We start from the raw sequence: 21,347 nt of genomic DNA on the forward strand, positions 1-21,347 counted from the left end.
GTCTACTATATAATAAAACACTAAAAGTCTGTGTGTTCGGTCCCTCTGAGCAATCTGATTGGTCAGTTTGGCTTTGGTGTGATTGGTCAGTTGAGCTTTGGTGACACAACGAAAGAGGAAGTGAGAGTGGGAGACGCACAAAGAGGAGTAAAGGCTTATGAGCCACATTGAGAGAGTCGCCTTCAAAGACGGACCGGAGGTGAGAAGGGTCCCTCGCAAATAATGACAAGAGTACGCGATGCAGGATTTGACGGGAACGCGCTTAAGAGAGGGGGCGCCAGTGAAGTGGCATTTTCACACACACACACAAAAACAGAGGAAAGGTGAGGAAGACACACGCAGGGTAACAGATAGCAAAAATGTTTGTGAATTATTCTATTACCAGTCTGCAAACAGGTACTGTGGCTAGTGTATTATAAAAGAAATAAAATCCAACAACAAGCCCAACCTCACTGTAAAGACCCCCGCTAAGCTCACGGCAACTTTCCACTCCTGGCAGCTGCCCTGTATATAACAAAAACTCAAAAGTGATATAAAGCAGAGAATCAAGAAAAGAGGAAGGTGCAAGAGCGGCGATACCGGAAGACAAGGTGGTCCGCTCCACTCTCTGGGAACCCAAGGCCATGCTGGTGCCATACGGAAGGCCATGATGCCAGATTTACAGGCACAGCCATTACAAGATACAAATGTTTATTAATACAAAAAAGGCACGAAAGGAATAACAGTCCTGAAAAAAACCTCTGTGCCTTACAATAGCATTAAGATGTTCTTTTGTCACCGAATGAGCGGAGGGTCCCAACTGCCTATCACACTCACGTTCCACGTTCATGAAAGCGAAGAGCGTCTTGTTGTTGGAAGAAGTAGAAGAGCAGCCGACCTCCCTCTCTGCCAGAACATAGTAAGGCAATGCTGATGTCCGTCCAAGTCAGCCATTCAGCGGCGATTAGCCCAAATCGACAACCTTTAAGAAGAAGAAGAAGAAAGAGCAGAACAGTCAGATCATTCAGTGGTGCCTCGTGAGCATGCAGAGGAGAACTATGGTCCACTCCTTCAGCATCTCATTTGAGGAACACGAGGACTGAACAATTAGAATAAACAGTGGAGTGATGCCACCTCCCACACATTACACTACAACCTGATGTACACACTGCTGACCGCAATCAGTCAAACCCATTTTCGATCATCGATTCAATGATCCAGTTGAAGTACTGGCTGATGTGAGTTTGCCCCACAATGTCAACGTTCAACCTGCAGCTGGATAGTTCTTTCTTAGAAGGGGTCCCAAAGGAGGCCAGGCCAATGTTGATAGGTAGACTGTAGAGTTTGTGGTTGCAGAAGAGAGGACCTCCACTATCTCCCTGTGGAGAAAGAGAGGGAGAATTAGGCGAGGAAGGGTAGACTTTCAGCTTGAATTCAAGGGGCTTAACAAAAATATCGTGTGAGCCATTTAGAAAAGACAACCATTTTTATTTGTCCCACTCTGAGCAGACAGTATAGCGCCCTCTACACTTCAGAATTCATCCTGCTACTTCTGCCAGCAGTCACATCATCAATAAACACCAGTGACTGACCTCCATTGGTAGCCATGCATGGTCAGGCCATAACACGGCCTCCACCATGTTTCACAGATGGTGTGGTATGCTATAGATCATGAGCCATTTCTTCTCTTCTCCATACTCTTCTCTGTCCATCATTCAGGTACATATTCATCTTAATTTCCTTTGTCCAAAGAAAATTGTTCCAGAACTGGACAGGCTTTTAAAAAAATGTTTTCTGGCAAAGTCTAATCTGTCCTTCCTATGCTTGAGGTTTACCAGGGGTTTGCACCGTGCGGTTATCCCCTCCGTTTTTACTTTCATGAAGTCTTCTCTTGATTGTAGACTTTGACAATGATAAGCCAACCTCCCAGAGAGTGGTCTTGGTTTGGCTAAATGTCGTGAAGGGGTTCTTCTTCACCAAGGACAGAATTCTGCAATCACCCAGCACATTTGTCTTCTCTGATTTTCCTGACCTTCTGGTGTTGCTGAGCTCACCAGTGTGTTCCTTCTTTTTAAGAATCTACCAAATGGTTGACTTGACCACTCCTGGTGTTTCTGCTCTCTCTCAGGTGGGTTTGTTTTGTTTTCAGTACAGAAACTGCACTCGTTAAAGTAGTAAATGACTTGCGGGTAAATGTAGACAGAGGCCGTCTATCTGTTCTCATCCTCTTAGATCTGAGTGCCATTTGATACCATTTATCACAATATTCTTAGAAATGGCCTTAGTCAATGGGTGGGCCTCTCTACCAGTGTCTTAAATTGGTTTGAGTCCTACCTAGCAGGTAGAAAATGTTTTGTCAGTTGTGGTAATTATACTTCAAAGACACTTGGTGGTCCACAAGGCTCTATCCTGGGTCAGCTGCTCTTTTCGATTTAGATGCTTCTGTTAGGTCAGATTATCTCAAGGCATAACGTGAGCTACCACAGCTAATAACACACAACTGTATTTATCAATAGCGCCTGACAACCCCGACTCTCTTGATTCACTGACCCCAATGTCTTACTTGTGTTACCGAATGGATGAGTAGTAAATTTCTCAAACTAAATAGAGAGAAAACGGAAATTTTAGTGATTGGCAAAAATGGATATAATGAGGTTATTAGAAATAAACTTGATGCATTAGGATTAAAAGTTAAGATGGAGGTAAAGAATTTAGGGGTAACTGTTGACCCTGACCTGAATTTTAAATCACATATTAATCAGATCACTAGGACGGCATTTTTTCACTTAAGAATACTAGGGGGCTTTGCCCGCTGCTCGCTTCGCTCGCCAACCCCCGTGTTTGGTTTTCCGGATACACACTTTTAAGACTTTTTTTTTCTTTGAATTGTTGCTGTTTCATTAGTTTCACTTTTATTTCAGAACTTCATTAAAAACAATATTTGGAATCTTTCGAGTCCCAACATGCTGAATCGTTTTAATGAGGTCAGTGAGACGTGTGTTTAATGACTTTGTACCAAAATTCAGGACAGGTTTCTCAGTTTGGAATTTCAGCACAGACAAAACGATCGACATCATCAGCAGTTAATCATTTTTTTTGCAAAGTAACCAATAAATGCATGTGAGGTAAACCCCGTTTTTGAAATATTCTGACTTAAACTTCAAAGCCTTACAATATTTATTATATACAGTACTTCTGACATATCACCTATGTCCATATATTCGATCTCCATTCCTCGCTTTGTCCTGCTTTTTTTTTTCAATGACACCTGGTCCGTGGTGATTATTTTCCCTTTTTTCGAGTAATAATTTCGATTTGTTTGCGCTCCTGCGATCTTTACTTTCTTTTTTTTGATACTTTCTAAATTTCCTGCTTTCATATTCTTTAACTTTCTCTGCATTTGTATCGTGCCAACGTTTATTTTGAGCCTTTCGAATTCCACTGCTTTCATAATCTCTGACCTGCTCTGCGTGTGTATAGCGCCAACATTTCTGAACGTCTTTACAAAGTTCTACTTTGTCTTTTAATTCTGAGCCCGACTGGATGTGCTTTTTTCAATTCCACTTGTTCTGGACTGATTATTACTTTCCTTATTTTCTGGATTTACACCTCGATTGTTCTTTTTCTTTTTTGCATTTTTTCTCTCCAACGCTTTTGAGTCTCTTTTCTCCGCAATGCTCTTTCTTCTTCACTTAGTCGTCGACGTTTCATCTATAACGTATTGTCCTTATATGCTTTATATGCGCGGAGAGCCCTGGATCTGTGTGTGCTCAAAGCCTTTACACGACTGAGTGTTTTGCTGCCCGTGGTCTTATTTGGTTGTAAGTAGGGCATGTCTTGCAAGAATCTCATGTTCTACGTCCCCACGAGACGGTCCTGGGCCAATCTCTTGGCACAAAGTCTCATGTTTAAGGTCCCTGCGAGACGTTCCGTGGCCAATCTCTTTCGTCTCACTGATCTTTTAAGCGTCTTCCGTGATCTTCACATGAAGATCACATCTAGTCTTTCTCTCCCAGGATGTTTTTTTATAATAGAGAGATAGCAAAAATTAGACCTCTTATATCATTGAAAGATGCAGAGAAATTAGTTCACCCGTTTGTTTTCAGTCGGCTAGATTACTGTAACGCACTCCTCTCTGATATAAGAGATATCAATCGATTGCAACGAGTGCAGAATGCAGCTGCTAGAATCTCAACCAGGAAAAGAAAATCCGAGCACATTTCTCCAGTTTTGATGTCACTACACTGGTTACCTGTGTCATTCAGAATTGACTTTAAAATCCTGCTTATGGTCTACAAAGCCTTAAATAATCTGCTCCATCTTATATTTTGGAATGTCTTACACCTTACACTCCAAATTGTTACCTTAGATCTTCAAATTAGTGTCTGCTTAGAATTCCAAGAGGTAAACTTAAAAGACGTGGTGAGGTGGCTTCTGCTGTTAGGCACCTAAAATCTGGAATAGCTTACCAATAGGAATTCGCCAGGCTAATACAGTGGAGCACTTTAAAACACTGCTGAAAACACATTACTTTAACATGGCTTTCTCATAACTTCATTTTAGCTTAATCCTGATGCTCTGTATATTCAATTAATTATCATTATTATTCATGGTGGCTCCAAAATCTGTACTAACCCTTACTCTCTCTTCTGTTCTTTTTCCGGTTTTCTGTGGTGGCGACCTGTGCCACCACCACCTGATCAAAGCATCGTGATGTCCCTCCATTGATGGATAAAAGGTCAGAGGTCCCCATGGCCATCATCATCAATTTTTCCGTGTGAACCCTGAATCCAATGAGGACTGATTGTACCTAACATCAATGACCTCAATGCCTAGAGGGGGCTGGGTGGTCTTGTGGCCTTGGACCCCCTGCAGATTTTATTTTTTCTCCAGCCGTCTGGAGTTTTTTTGTTTTTTCTGTTCACCCTGGCCATCGGACCTTACTCTTATTCTATGTTAATTAGTGTTCCCTAATTTTAATTATTTATTTTGTCTTTTTTCTCTTTCTTCATCATGTAAAGCACTTTGAGCTCCATTGTTTGTATGAAAATGTGCTATAGAAATAAATGTTGTTGTTGTTCACTACCTAATGATGGCCTGTTTTTACCTGCATGGTCAGCTCTTTGGACCTCATATTGAGAGTTCACAGCTTCCAGATGCAAATTCCATACTTGGAATCAACTTCAGTCCTTCTACCCATGGCCGGATTAAGGTGGGTGCTATTGATGCTGCAGCATTAGGCTCATTCCTGAAATAGGCCCAGATGAAAACAGACGAGATTTTTCCGGAAGCTGAACAGTTTTCCTTTGCTATATTAACCTCAAAATAGTTCTTAGAATGAAATTTGAAGTCCGACTTTCGGACGCCTAGACACAGCGTTACTTATTCTACAGTTACTATTGTTCTTTGTGCTGTGACGTAACTATAACGTCGTTGTGTTTATTGTAACTGAAGATTTCAAGTTAATGCTATCAATCTTAGGTTAAACAGTTTACTTAGTAATTTAGCTTGCAATATCTTGGGGATTCTTGCCACTTTATTATTGTTCGGTAAATGCCATGTAGTAAATTTTTCACCTTGAAAGTACAGTAAAAATCGATGGCTATTTAAATGGTTATCTGTAAAGGTAAAACTAAAAGCCAGCCACGGGCCCGGCATGGATGTTTAGAATTTTTAAAATCCTCGACAGGATTCCGGTCTATTATGAAATTTAAATCGTGGACAAATTTTTACCCTCAAGAGCCTGAACTGAGTCACTTTGACCCAATGTCTCTGCAAATTCATTTTTTCTTACTCTGTTTCGTAAGAGAATTGCGAAATTTTGTGTATTTCATTGTTAGGGTTTCTGCATTAAGTGCACCTTTCAGACAATTGCTATTGAATGTTGATGTTACATAGTTTGATGTTAATCTCGAGTTGTTATGATACGTCGTTATTATTATTCATGTTCAATAAAGGCTGGCTGGTTGCGTCTCAAGCAATTAAGGCACCTTGGTCAGTCGGAGTGCGCATGTACGGTGGGTGTTGAATGCACCAATGGCGAGAGAAAATAGGCCTTTTTTACGCTGCAGCATCAGGCCAAATTTCGTCTTAATCTGGCCCTGCTTCTACCTGCTTTTTGTCGACAGCAGGGGTTGAGGTTGGATGTTGACTATAGTTCACATCCAGGGGCAGAGGGTAATAATCAGCTGTAGACATCGACAAAACTCACCATCACGTTACGGGTAGACCCTCTTTGCTAGGAGGACTGTTAGACTCATTGACTTGACATCGAATTCCTGTGTGTGTGTGTGTGTGTGTGTGAGGAACGTAGAGCAAACTAAGTCTAGAATGACATTGACATCGGGCAAAACAGCAAAGCGAATGTGCCCTCTGTGGGCATTATTAATTTTTTTTTGCTTTTTGCATATTATTGCTGACTCATCAAACTCCAATTTTGATGCAAGTGATCTGGAAATCAAAAACGAAAGGCAGGTAGCTGTTTCTTTTCCAGAAAGTTCCCTTCAGAATATAAATAGTTAGACAAACAGATATGTAGTAAGTATGTAAGCAGTGTGACAGCCGATCTTAGACAGCTAATGTTTAATGTTAAAGGCATATAGTGTTTGCTTTGTATGCTTTTTAGAAAACTGAGTTTTTGGGAAAAATATTCAGACCTGGGAGAAAAATGAAAAAAAAGAATTAGCCCTGAAAGAGTTAATAGTTAAAGAAATAACGAGGCACCTGCTCCCACTTGGCTATGGAACAGCTTGTCAATCAAATATAGTCCCTGAAAGTGGGGGGACTATACAGAAAAATAACTGTCATTTCTAAATGGTTCATACGATATTATTGGTAAACCTTCAGTCACATCTTGATGGCTTTGTTTGAAATCCACTGTGGTGGCACACAGAGCCAGAATTATGAAAATTGTACAGTGCATCCGGAAAGTATTCCCAGCGCTTCATCACTTTTTCCACATTTTGTTATGTTACAGCCTTATTCCAAAATGGATTAAATTAATTTTTTTCCTCAGAATTCTACACACAACACCCCATAATGACAACGTGAAAAAAGTTCACTTGAGGTTTTTGCAAATTTATTAAAAATAAAAAAACTGAGAAATCCCATGTCCATAAGTATTCACAGCCTTTGCTCAATACTTTGTCGATGCACCTAACAAAATATGGAAAAAGTGATGTGCTGTCAATACTTTCTGGATGCACTGTAACTGTTCAAATACTTATGGACCCGACTGTAAGTGATAACTTCATAACGCACTTCCCAGTCACCGACATCTCTGCTGCTAACCACTCAGGTGACACGGTCTATTCATGGAAGAAGGCTGCAATAATGCAACACAACGAGCGCGTGGTCAGTTCATTTTGATCTGCGGTCTTTGTTTTAGCCCAAAAATGAGAACAAAATGAGATTCTCATAAGGGAACTTCATCAGATGATACATCTGTTTAATAAGTACAGACCCTTGGGGCCTTCAGGCGATGCCACTGTACGAGGAAACACAAATCTGCCCACTTTACAGCAATGCAAATCAAATTTGAGGCAACATGAAGATGGTTCTCGTGCCCCAGGGCTGGTCTACATCATTACGACATTTATAAGAAAGACAAAAAAAAATGAAAGGAGGGTAAAGTCTCCCACCCCCATATACGGGTCTCATTGTCTCGCCATTTCTGTCTGACCGTGTCCTGGTGTAAGAGAGTGTGGGCTGACCCTCGATGCTGCAGGAAAGGCAGGCTGATGGAAACTCGAGTGACTTAGCCGTTCCCAAGCAACATGATCCTAATTCATTTATTTGGCTTTTGATTTGCTCAGGCGACACACTAGAAATAAGAACGGTCACACCTTGGAGTGGTGCCCCCGTCTCATTAGGCGTGCAGTTCCGCTGTGCTTTAGGATTTTTTCCATGAGCGGTGCTTTTACGCTTTGTTTTTTCTACAAAGACGCACTTAACGTTCACCACCTTCTTCTACGTCCGCTTGTCTTAGTGACACACGTGTTGTGCTTAAACTCTAATGAACGCCTGATGCTCTGCTTATATGGAGACAATAAGCAAATAATGGAAGGCCAACCTTGTCCTCTGCTATCTTAGTCGACATTGTCAAGATCCCTGGAAATAAATATCATAGGGTACAGAATAAAAAAGGAAGAATGGTGGTGGGGACCCCCAATCTTGTGCTTTTGTGTCCCCTTGATCACAGTAGTTGGTGTCAGGCAGGCACATTTACTTATATGAGGCCACCTAATACTTCACAATACAGAGATGCCCCCATCCAAATTGTAGAAAACACAATCCTCATGAAAAACAGGCAAACAATACAACAAGCGCCATTGTTAAGTGACTCTTTAATATCCGCCATGTTGGAATATGGTTCTCACCCGTGAAGGTTGACCAATCAGGGAATGAGGCATTGTACTGACTAGAATCCAATCAGAGAAGGGTGACACAATAAGCACAAACCAATCAGAGCGCGATTAGGGTCTGCATTTTGAAAAAAACACCTGCCCACATTACAACACTGACGCTGGCGCTTTTCAGAGGTATAGCGTTTTCAAAAGTTCCCATTTTCTGCAGTTAGAAAGGGCCAGGGTAGTGTGGAGTAAAAAACGAAAACCGAGAATAATGTCTGCCTTTTAAAATGAAAATATAGTAGTGTGGAGGGTGCCAACGTGTTTAACATAAAACCAAAGCAGGTTGTACAGCATCATGAAAGAGCAGAGCCGGCCAATCCATTAGGTGACATAGGTGGCCGCCTAAGGAGATGTCACCCGAGGGGCACCGTGTCGTGATATGGTAAGATTTTGGGCCCTCAGGGGCTGCCAGTGTTGATTTCCACGATTAGATCCGCCCCCAGGGTTGCTAGAGGCGTGGCCTCCGAGGTCAGTACCCATGCTTAATTGACGCGAAGAGATAAAAAGATGGCTACGAGTGCCAAATCCTTATCTGGTCTGCAGATACTAAATCTCTGAAGTATTCAGTTTATCATTGTGCTACTTTCAGATTCAACCCTCTTGTTCTTTCGACTGCGATTATTGTCACGCGTATAGGGCTTTTTTATGCGCATCCCCCGGTTTCTGCTCAAAACGTTTATCTGCCAGTTTGTGAACAAAACATGCCATTTATGAACATCAAGGTCACGTGGTCTCTGGACACAGAGGGACACCTTTGATATAACTCAAGCAGCATGTGCTCCAGACACTGAGGGGGAGTCTTCCCCTCCGTCCTAAAAGTGTAATAATAATAAATGGGCACCATGGACACTGAGAGGCACTGTTTATGTAACTCAAATGGTGAAGGCTATGGACCTTCAAGCCCTCCCATCTGTGCAATGGACACCAAAGACCAAGACCTAGGGCTTTCAACTGTCAACTGTGAATGTGTCCATTTCAGCAGAAACACTTAGTCATGAGAAGAGGGTTGCCGTTCTGGGCCTTACCGGGCAGTTTCCCATGCTGGAGTCATAAATGGAGCAAACCGCAGCCTGACTGAGCTCCACTGAGATGTCTGCACAGCTGCTGAGGGGAGTCACTGGTCTCAGGATGGGCTTGGAAGACCCTGGCGACAAACATGAAGAATGATTGACCAAACAAGAAGACATTAAATCACACCATGGAGCAAACATCATTACTTAGCATCTCTAATCCCATGTCTCGCCATCCATTTTTTTGACCTGGTTGTCTCAATAGAAGAGCAAATCAAAGCCTAACACTGTCCTTAAAGTCCTGGACACTGTCACTCTCACTCATCCATAGAAGACCATTGTACCATTTACAGTTAATCTAACCGTGTGTCATTTCACCATGAAGACATTTGTGATGGTAAGTATCAGCGCTACCTTCTGTGCCACCAAGCCACCTTCCAGACATACCTAAGTATGGCAGTGTCACTTTAGCCAGCCTCGTCATAAACCCACAAATACATGCAGATAGAGCTTCTAGAGACTCAAAGTGCAAAATGGAATTCCTGCATGTTGTCTAGAGCCCCCGGTTCTCAGGGAGCAGCTACATTTTCCATCTTTCTTTCCCAGGCTAAGAGTCAAGCGATCTGGTGGCCAACTTGTAACCTTAAGGTTCATTGTGGCTCTAGATCTCTGGTCCTAACAACTAGAGATGGGACTTCAACAGGTTTGGTTACCATTTGCCTAGGTGGTCCAACAGTTTTTGGGGCCTACACCTAATAATCCCTTCAATGATACTCCTCAACCTGAACCTCCAAGACCAGAAAAATCTAAGAATTCAGGACAAATTCATCTCAAAAGGTTTATCTTCTTTATGAACTCACAATAACGAAAGATGGAATGAGTATCACAAAATAGCACATAACTTCAAACATATAGTTCAAATATAAAAACTGTTGCTGATTCTGCTCTTCACTTCTATCTTCAGAAGATAGAAGAAATAGAAGAGAAGGTCTTGACGTAAGGCCGATTCAGCCAGTGTTTCGTGAGCCAACACAAAGCCAGGTTCCAAGTCCAAGACTCACAGGCAAATTTATTAAAATCTTTCCTTGAGGTATTGAGCCACTTCTCCTTCAGATATGTATGGAACTTCATTGGAGTCTACCTGTGGCAAACCAAGTGGACTGGACATCGTTAAAAAAGGCAGATGTGTACCTGTGTATAGAGGGTCCTACAATTCACACTGGAAAGTCCAAGGAGCTCACTGTAGATCTGTATGCCCACCAATAAACTGGTTATCTTCTTTGGAAATTGTCAAGCTGTAGGAGAACATTTTGAGGATCTCGTCAACCCAGTGGATGTGCTCTCCTCTACCAGAAGGCCGCATTGGACACATCTGGTTGGGTCGAATCTATCACTGTTACCAAAGCCACCATGGTGGTCCAAAGATTCTGTGGTGATAAGGCTGTTGAGGGTGGATGAAATCAGACCAGAGTGTCATTTTTGGGACAGCATAGTTAAAAGGGTCTATTCAGTGTTGTATGGAAGGCAGGTAAAGCACCCTTGGAAAGACTGGTGTGATGGTCCCCATATTTAAGAAGGCTGACCGGAGTGTGTGCTTCAGCTACAGAGGAATCACACTCCTCAGCCTACTGGGTAAAGGCACAATGAAGGGTGCTGGTGGGAAGAACCCGTCTGATAACTGAGCTAAAGATACAGCTGGGGCAACCTTGATTCCATCCTAGCTATGGGGCAGTTGACAAGGTTTTCGCCTTGGCACAGTTGCTGGGTGGGTGTACGGGAGTATACGAAACCAGTCTACAAGTGTTTTGTAGATCTGGATGAAGAACATGTCTGCCTCCCTCAACATGTGTTGTGGGACGTGCTGTGTGACTATGGGTAACAGGGACACTCTCGCATGCTATATGAATGCAGCCAATAGCTGTGTCTGACAACTTGCCATTAAGTCAAATTTATTCACTGTGGATGTTTGTGCTCCATCAAGGCTGTGTCTCGTCACCACTGCTATTTGCCATCTTCATTAGCAGTATATCAACGTGCTGCCAAGTGTGCCTAGTTTGGGAGGCTAAGGGGTAGCATTGTTGCTTAATGCAGATAATGTTGTCCTTTTGGCCTCATCGGACTGTGACCTTCGTCGTGCACTTTTGGAGTGTGAAGCGTCAGGGATGAAGATCTGCACATCCTAGTTTGTGGTCATGATTCTCCCATGCAAAAGAGTGGATTGGTCTTAGCAGGTGAAGAGGAGGTGGAACAACTGCCCTTAACTTAGGAGTATCCGTGGATCCTGATTACAAGTGATAGAAGAAGGCAACATGAGGTTGACAAGCGGATTGGAGTAGAAGCAGCTGTCCCAGTCCACTGTGGTGAAGCAGGAGCAGAGTCTAAAGACAAACCGCTCGGTTGACCGGTCAATCCACATCCCTGTCCCTCAACTATGGTCATGAGCTATGGGTTATGACTGAAAGAATGAGGTGCGGCAGAAATGAGGTTACTTCAGAAGGACGCTGGGCTGACACTCCATGATAGGGTAAGAAGCTCAGTGATTCAGGAGAGCCTCAGATGAGGGTAGCCACTCCTCCGGATGGAGAACTAGTTGAGTTGGTTTGGGTTTATGGTAAGGATGCCCCTCAGATGGCTCTCTCTAGAGCTGTTCCAAGCATGTCCCAGTGGACAGACACCTGGTGGTGGGATTGGACTGGGATTGGAAATTCCTCAAGAAGAGCTGGAGACAGGGGAGTCTGGGCTGACCTGCTTGGCCTGCTACTGCCTCAGCCCTCACCAGGAAAAGTAGTTGAGAAGATGAGATAAGACAAAAAAGCTCACTGTAGACCCATACAGGGTATGCCCACCAATAAACTGGTTATCTTCTTTGGAAATTGTCAAGCTGTAGGAGAACATTTTGAGGAATTCCTCAACCCAGTGGACGTGCTCTCCTCTACCAGAAGGCAGCATTGGACACATCTTGCTGGTCCAATAACAGCAATAATTGGTTAAAGATAAAGAAAGTGGTCATAACGAAATCCTACAGCCACTGCGGCCCTTCAAATTTACTACCCACTGGTTCAGAAGCAACAGGTCAAAGCTACAAGGACCATCAAGAGAACAGTCCATGTCTGCACCTTTGGTTCAAAGTCGCTTCCTTACATTACATGGAACACCAGGGCCTGAGTGCTCACCCTCCATCCACACTGCAATCCAATATGTGAGACCTGGCCGGACAGTCGGCCTGCAGCCCCTGAGCTTGACACAAGTGCAGCACAAACAGCCGCTTATCTCTCCGCGTCGTGTTGACTCTTGGTCTCACAATTTGTTCGTTTTGTGACTCGGCCGCCGTCCTCATTTAGCACAGGTACACCGTACATGGCTTCAGCTGATTTCAATACAAAGTAAACAGACTCTTCCGTCATTCTAGCGGCTGGCTGAACATTTGTACAAAGGCTCCGCGATTTTTTGTATTGTTTTCATTGAGAAGGCACAGCTGGGGTAACACAAACATCCTCATAACGTCACATTCTCAAACCCGTTTAATCCAGTTTTTTTTTTTTATGGACTAGAGTCTAAGGTGGAAAAACTGGAGAAAACCAGCTCTGGATGTGACACCGGTGTAATTTCAGGGCCAGACCCACCGTCTCATAATGAGATACTTCAGACTTTTTAGTTAGCAGACTTTCCGATCGAAGACTGAAGTTCGGTCAAGCAGAAGAGGAGTGCAGTGCATGCTGGGAAAGTTGGAGCAAGACTTGGAACATCTCAAGTAGATAGTTACAGGCCAGTTTCTCCCCTCTATTTCCTATACAAAACCTTGGAGTGCGTGTTCTCTAACCAAGTCTCTTCATTCTAGGAAACTGTCTGCCTGCTCCTAATCAGTTGGGACTTCTTCACCAAGATGGCTCTACTCAATATTGTCAACACATTACGGATGGCTACAGCTACTGACATGTCATCTGTCCTTATCCTGCTAGGTCCCTTCTCTGCCTACAGATCCTCCTTACCACCCTCCCTCTGAACTTACCATCCCTGGTACTGCCCTCAGGAGGTTTATATCCTACCTCTGGGGCAGATCCTACTGTGTGTCCTGGCGTGGAGAGATGTCAAGGGTGCCAACAGGCAAACATGGGAGTATCCCCCAGGATCAGTGCTGGGTTATCTCCTCCTCTATCTCTACACCTCCTCACTAGGCCCCATCACCCTGCTCGATGATTTCTCATATCAGTGCTATGCAGTACCTGTGTGACCCAAGACCCCACCCCACCCTCCTGTACCTCTGCTGTGGCTGAAGTCCCAGTCCACCACAACACATGTGTCTGGATGCAGTTTGCTCTCCATCTCTCTGCTAGGAATACAGACAGGCCTTGACAGCGGGCTGAAGGAGATGGACTGCTCCAGCTTCAGCAGGGCCACATCATTGACTGGGAAGCCTTTTGAGTTGACATGGTAGTCCTCATGGACGATGTACTTGCCAACAGTCAGGAGCTGTGATCCGTCGCTAATGCTCAACATCTTCTGCTCCTTTATGGGCTTGGGGCCGAGGATCACAGACTCATCAGACTGAGCTCTAGAGAAGAAAGAAAGCAAGACAAAGTGGAGATGGGTAAACAAGGTGCCAAGGGAGACAGGATATGTTAAGAGAGCCCGTAGGATGCCATCGGCAAACCGGCTGGGAGACTCACTTGTTTAAGTAGATGCAATGAGCCGCTATCAGCACCCACTTCTCATTGAGAATGCTCCCTACGCAGGTCTCCACGTTCACTTTCATGTACGCCAGCTTGACAAGGTAGTTGACCTGAATCACATTGTCCACCTCTTGCGGTACAGTGAGGCAACCTATCAAAAAAAGACCGCATTAGTCAAAATGTGCTGAGGAAGAAAGCAGCCAGCCTGGTGGACATGTCTGGATTTGAACATGGAGCACTGCGGACAGCCACCAATTGTTAAGAGATAAATAAGGCTGGGTAACAACCGAGGATGGCAGGAATGTCCCAAAAATGAGTGCAGAATGTCTCAAACAACTGTGGTGGATTATCCCGTTAGAACTTTAGAAGTCTAACACTTGAAAAAAAAAATGATGAAATCGTGAGAGACCCCTTCAGACAGCGAGACCCAAAATTGTAACAGCGCAACAGTTTAATGTAGAAAAGTACAAAATGCTACATGTGGGCAAAAGGAACATCAATTATAAATGCAACATGGGAGACACTGAGCTACAAGAAGACACCTCTGAAAAGGACTTAGGGGGATTATGTTGACAACATCTTCATCATGTAAGCAATGTGCAGAAGTAATTAAAAAGGCAAATATAACGATAGATTACGTCGTAAAAACTGTTGAATACAAATTAAGGGATGTTGTGCTAAGACTAAATAACACACTAGTGAGAACATGTCTGGAGTATTGTGGGCAGTTCTGGACACCCCAGTACAAGACAGACAGAGCAGCACTTGGAGGGGTGCAGAGGAGAGCAACCAGGACATGTTCTACTGTGACAGACTCAGAGAATTAAACGTGTTTAGTCTCGAGAAGAAAATAGTCAGAGAGGTGCAGAAAGTAGACAAGAGTACAAGGAGATAAGGCACAAGGTGAAGAGAGAGGTGGCGAAGGCTAAAGAAAAGGCATATGATGAGTTGTATGAGAGGTTGGACATTAAGGAGGGAGAAAAGGACCAGTGGGCTAGACAGAGGGACCGAGCTAGGAAAGATGTGCAGCAGGTTAGAGTGATAAAGGATAAAGATGGAAACGTTCTCACAAGAGAGGAGAGTGTGTTGAGCAGATGGAAAGAGAACTGTGAGAGGCTAATGAATGAAGAGAACGAGAGAGAGAAGAGGTTGGATGGTGTGGAGATAGTGAATCAGGAAGTGCAACGGATTAGCAAGGAGGAAGTAAGGACAGCTATGAAGAGGATGAAGAATGGAAAGTCTGTTGGTCCAGATGACATACCTGTGGAAGCATGGAGGTGTTTAGGAGAGATGGAAGTGGAGTTTTTAACCAGATTGTTTAATGAAATTTTGGAAAGTGAGAGGATACCTGAGGAGTGGAGAAGAAGTGTGCTGGTGCCGATATTTAAGAATAAGGGGGATGTGCAGGACTGCAGTAACTACAGGGGGATAAAACTGATGAGCCACAGCATGAAGTTATGGGAAAGAGTAGTGGAAGCTAGGTTAAGAAGTGAGGTGATGATTAGTAGGATGGTTTCATGCCAAGAAAGTGCACCACAGATGTGATGTTTGCTCTGAGGGTGTTGATGGAGAAGTTTAGAGAAGGCCAGAAGGAGTTGCATTGCGTCTTTGTGGACCTGGAGAAAGCATATATGACAGGGTGCCTCGAGAGGAGTTGTGGTATTGTATGAGGAACTTGGGAGTGGCAGAGAAGTACGTAAGAGTGGTACAGGATATGTACGAGGGAAGTGTGACTGTGGTGAGGTCTGTGGTAGGAGTGACGGAGGTGGGATTACATCAGGGATCGGCTCTGAGCCCTTTCTTATTTGCAATGGTGATGGACAAGTTGACACACGAAATTAGACAGGAGTCCCCGTGGACTATGATGTTTGCTGATGACATTGTGATCTGTAGAGATAGTAGGGAGCAGGTTGAGGAGAGGAATGAAGGTCACTAGGACCACCAAGACAGAATACATGTGTGAGAATGAGAGGGAGGTCAGTGGAATGATGAGGATGCAAGGAGTAGAGTTGGCGAAGGTGGATGAGTTTAAATACTTGGGATCAACAGTACAGAGTAATGGGGATTGTGGAAGAGAAGTGACAAAGAGAGTGCAGGCAGGATGGAATGGGTGGAGAAGAGTGTCAAGAGTGATTTGTGACAGACGAGTATCAGCAAGAGTGAAAGGGAACGTCTACAGGATGGTAGTGAGACCAGCTATGTTATATGAGCTGGAGATGGTGGCACTGACCAGAAAGCAGGAAACAGAGCTGGAGGTGGCAGAGTTAAAGATGCTAAGATTTGCATTGGGTGTGACGAGGATGGACAGGATTAGCAATGAGGACATTAAAGGGTCAGCTCAAGTTGGGAGACAAAGTCAGAGAGGTGAGATTGCGTTGGTTTGGACATGTGCAATGGAGAGATGAGGAGTATAATGAGAGAAGGGTGCTAAGGATAGAGCTGCCAGGGAAGAGGAAAAGGGGAAGGCCTAAGAGAAGGTTTATGGATGTGGTGAGAGAGGACATGTAGGTGATGGGTGTAACAGAACAAGATGCAGAGGACAGAAAGATATGGAAGAAGATGATCCACTGTGGCAACCCCTAACAGGAGCAGCGGAAAGAAGAAGAAGTCTCGAGAAGAGGAGAGGCTGTGTGGGGACATCATCCAGATCTTAAAAATCCTCAAAGGGTTAATGAAGAAGATCCAGCAGAATTCTTTCAACTAACCAGTGAAGCATGTACTTGAGGACACCGGTGGAAATTAATGGGAAGTCCATTTAGGACTCAACAGAACAAGCACTTCTTCACGCAAAAAGTTGGAACAAACTATGGAAACCTGGAAAACCTCTATGGGGGGTGTGGAGGACATATTGGGAATGCTTAGCTATGCTTAACACACAAGTCACAAATGGACTGAATGGTCTCCCCCTCGTCTGTCAAATTTCTTCTGTTCTTATAACAGCAGCAGGGTCTGGAGAAGATGGACTTAAATCAACTGGAAATTGTGGAGGGAGAAGTGCTGCCGAGATTAAAATGGCTCAAATCAAACAAATCACCTGATAACATTTATCTTTAAGGAGGTTACTTATGTATATGGTTATTTCCTGAAAATCTATGTGCACTGAGGAAATTCTGGAGGACTTAAGGCTGGCAAAAATTATCCAATTATAGAAAAGGATGGGTCAGCTCAGCTCAGGCGAGCATGGTGGCGCAGTGGGTAGCGCTGCTGCCTCGCAGTTAGGAGACCTGGGTTCGCTTCCCGGGTCCTCCCTGCGTGGAGTTTGCATGTTCTCCCTGTGTCTGCGTGGGTTTCCTCCGGGCGCTCTGGTTTCCTCCCACAGTCCAAAGACATGCTAGTTAGGTGGAGTGGCGATTCTAAATTGGCCCTAGTGTGTGGGTGTGTTTGTGTGTGTCCTGCGATGGGTTGGCACTCTGCCTGGGATTGGTTCCTGCCTTGTGCCCTGTGTTGGCTGGGATTGGCTCCAGCAGACCCCCGTTACCCTGTGTTCAGATTCAGCGGGTTGGAAAATGGATGAATGGATGGATGGATAGAAAAGGATAATAATAATAATGTTCTATTTATATAGCACCCTTCCCATGCTCAAGATAAACATGCTGACCAAATTAACTATAGGCCAGTGAGCGTAATATGCTGGATCATTTTTTTTTGTATGTTATTTATTCCATCTCGTTGATAGTGATGGCCAAGAAAAAGTTTCAATCTCATTTTTATGCATAATGGAGATAACAAAAATTTAAGATATGATACAAGCCATGCCTTGCAGTAAGGAGACCTGGGTTCGCTTCCCAGGTCCTCCCTGTGTGGAGTTTGCATGTTCTCTCCATGTCTGCGTGGGTTCCCTGTGGTGGGCTGGCGCCCTGCCCAGGGTTTGTTTCCTGCCTTGTGCCCTGTGCTGGCTGGGATTGGCTCCAGCAGACCCCCCGTGACCCTGTAGTTAGGATATAGCAGGTTGGACGATGACTGACTGACAATATAAGCCAATAGTGACAATTGCTGTACAGCAGCAAATGGAGTGAGAAACATCCATGTAAAAAAAGAAATCTCACGTTATCCATGTCGCATGACTCATATGTTTGTTATCCAGTCATGTGCTCAAAATGTGCAAAACACATGCATTTTTTGCAAAAAAAAAGTTGCCGCATATCATAAAGAGGAAGAGCAAGTCACATGGGGTTGTCTCTTTTGAACTTGATAAGTTTCCATCCAGTTGCTACGTTTGTCATTCCAACTGATGGCGCATCACAAACATTAACACTGCTTTTACAAATCCCATACCAAATGGCAAAGAAACAAACATACGCATTGCACTTTCCATTCCAACAGAGGGTGCATCACAAACATTTGTAGGAATGCATTTTATTGCTATAAATGAAAGGAATTAGTTCAGTGGATCCCAGTTATTAGTTTATATGAAGTTCTTGGGCAAGAGTAAGTGACCAAGTAGACTTTAGGGAGCTTCGAAATTCAACTTGATGTTAATGTCGACAGTGAATAGGACTGATGGACTTGTTGGACTGAATGGCCTGTTCTCGTCACAATTGTTCTAATGTTCTAACATCCAGACATAGGTTTTCTCCAAGTAGCAGAGCACGCTATCATAATCATGTAAGTAAAGAGGTGGCCTCTGTCAACCAGTCCCTTAGGATGGATCCCTCAGCTGATAACGGTCTCTTCCCCACAAAGAATAAGAATCATCCTCAAGAGTGAAGCAGAGCAACTAAATCCTCAACCTAACGTATGTTATGCATGAAGTTCTCCAGTTCTAATGTACGCACACGTGAAACTTACCTGGAAGAAGCTGGTCCAGGGACATGTTGGGCACAGGAAGAGCCTGCTGTGGAAAGTCAGACTCATCTGGAGTGGGGGCAGCCTGCTTCTTCTTCATGTGTGTCACTCTATTCTCCCCTGGGTTGTCAACCCCGATGAGGAAGGGCAGCTGTTTATTGGAGATGGTGGTAGACTGGTCAAGGGACATGCTCTCAATTTCAGCAGGAAGCAGAATGAGTTGCGAAGGCTGCACCACGAGCAGAGGCTGCTCACCATTCTTCTGCTGGATGAGGAATGCGGCAAGCTTGATATAAAACGTTTGCTTCTGCAGAAAGGTGGCGACGGGAATGGCGTCCATGACCTGCTTATAGAGGGGCCCGTCGAGTGGCACCCCGTGGTCCGCCTGAACCGGGAGTGCTCGCCTCCGCAGGGAGTTGTTCTCCGACAGCATCCACAGGGGGATATCCTGGACCAGCACGGTGAAGGGAGTGGGATGGTGCAAAGCGCCTTGATTCCAGGGGCTGCTGTCGCTGATGCCAGCTGGTATTTGGAATTGGGGCTTGGTCAAGAGATTTGGAGGAGAGCTCTCCTTGGGTATGGCCTCACTGAGATGTTCAGGCATGGGTGGGTCCATGACCGGGACAATAACCTGTGTGGTCTTGTCAATAACTGGGCTAGAGGGTAGTGCCACCACACCCAGGCGACTGTTCTCTCCTCGCACAAGGCTGATTTCTCTGATCCTATTATCAGTTGCTGAAAAGTTCAGCTTGATTGGTAAAGACGCCGGCTTTTGGGAGAGGCCTGTTGGGCCGAGGGGCTTCAGATTTTCAAAGCTATTGGGTTTAAAAGCACTAGCCAGCTGTTTATTTGGGCTCATGGCAGGCAGTAATGATGGCTGGCCCTGCTGGTTAAGGCTTTGCTCTGGTGCAGGGGCTGGCAGGATGGGGGCAGGAGGATTCTGCTCTGGAGCTTTATGGACAAAAGTTGGGGGAGCATCATAAGGTGGTTGTGGCCTCTGAATAGCTGACGGAATAGACGCAGTTTCAGCGTGGAGCAGGCAGAGACCAAGTGCCATCACCAGCAGGGGGCACATCTCTAACAACTGTTTTTATCCCAAAAGGCCACTCTTGTCAGCTCAGTTCACTTCTACTGTAAATAAATAAAAAAAAATGGAAGGTTAGAATTGGACGTCCTCTTGTGACCCACCACAGGGGTTAGGGTTAGGGTTAGGGTTAGGGTTAGACAGCGAGAGGACATTTCTGAGCCAAAATCAGCCAAGAAACGCAGAAGATCAAATGAAGTCTCTTCTTCATAAACTAGAGGGCATAAGTGCAGGGTGGGCATGATAAAGGAACACGGGCCAAATCTGGTTGTTCATTAATTTATCTACACGAGGATTATTTTGGTTTTTTTTTTTATGAGTCAAAAGCAGTGTTGCACATGAATGAATTCAACGGAGCATCTTCATTGAACAAGCTCATGTTTTCTGAGAACAGTGAACTTAATGTAACGTATTTGCAAGTGAAGAACTCAAACGTGAGCTTACTTCAGTTTTGGGTGACATTCTGGATCTGCTTTAGGTCCTGATTAAACGTTTTGCCTTACCCTGTCATGTAGGGGCAGAGCCGAATCCGAATCCGGTACTCGGATAAGCACAAATACTGCATTCTTATGAATATTTACTGTATATACTCACGGATAAGTTCTCCTGTGGATAAGTGGGGTCCGCCCCACAGTTTGAGAACCACTGCACTCGTATATCAAAGTGAATTTCCCCATAAGAAACAATGGAAACTCAGATGATTTGTTCCACAACCCAAAACTATTCATATCAAAATGATTAATACAAAATATAAAGTAAAAATGCATAAAACAAATTAACCTGCACTTTACCTTTGAAAAGAATCATGGCTGGTGTGAGTGAGTTTCTAAACTCTTGTGGGATTCCACCCAACGGGACGACACGCGGAAGAACGTCCCAAAGCAACCGCAGGCACTCAGCGCTGTAGCAGTTCACCGTAAAAGTGAATCCAAAAAAAGATAGTGGTCATGCTATGAGCCCCTGCCATTGATGGGTGATACAAGGAACATTATACATGCGCAGGGCAGAGTATTACTTGGCCACTAACCTGGGCATGACCCTGCCTGCCTGCTGTGTCTGTGTATAGGAGAGCGGCAGATCCCGCTACAATAAATAACTGCACTGTTCCTGTAGTAAACAGTATACACTCGTACGGATGTTGCCTATATGAGTGAGGCACGTCAACTGACGATTGCCCACAATCCCGTAGCAAGAGAGAAAAGAACCATCAGATCAGTTGTGATCATGTGACGCTCAGCAGAAAAAGCGTATACAGACTACTCGTATTGCAAGACCTTGCTCGTTTATCAAGTCAAAATTTATTAAAAATGTTAGCTCGTCTTGCAAAACACTCGCAAACCCAAGGTTCCACTGTACATGAAAAATGAGAGCCAGGTGACAGGTGGGATTACATCAGGGATCGGCTCTG

General features: G+C 44.3%; 1 protein-coding gene across 1 annotated transcript; it reads right to left on the bottom strand.

Moving 5' to 3' along the window:
* Nucleotides 1–954: 954 nt before the first annotated feature.
* On the bottom strand, nucleotides 955–19,982 carry LOC127526051 (uncharacterized). Its single transcript, XM_051920031.1, has 5 exons — nucleotides 18,859–19,982; nucleotides 14,068–14,221; nucleotides 13,660–13,952; nucleotides 9,416–9,534; nucleotides 955–1,358 (listed from the first exon to the last, which is right to left on the bottom strand). The coding sequence occupies exons 1-5, from the start codon at nucleotides 19,928–19,930 to the stop codon at nucleotides 1,161–1,163; spliced, it is 1,836 nt and encodes a 611-aa protein (XP_051775991.1). The 5' UTR covers nucleotides 19,931–19,982; the 3' UTR covers nucleotides 955–1,160.
* Nucleotides 19,983–21,347: the final 1,365 nt, after the last annotated feature.

The sequence above is a fragment of the Erpetoichthys calabaricus genome, chromosome 16 (assembly GCF_900747795.2).
Source record: "Erpetoichthys calabaricus chromosome 16, fErpCal1.3, whole genome shotgun sequence".
Lineage (NCBI taxonomy): Eukaryota > Metazoa > Chordata > Cladistia > Polypteriformes > Polypteridae > Erpetoichthys > Erpetoichthys calabaricus.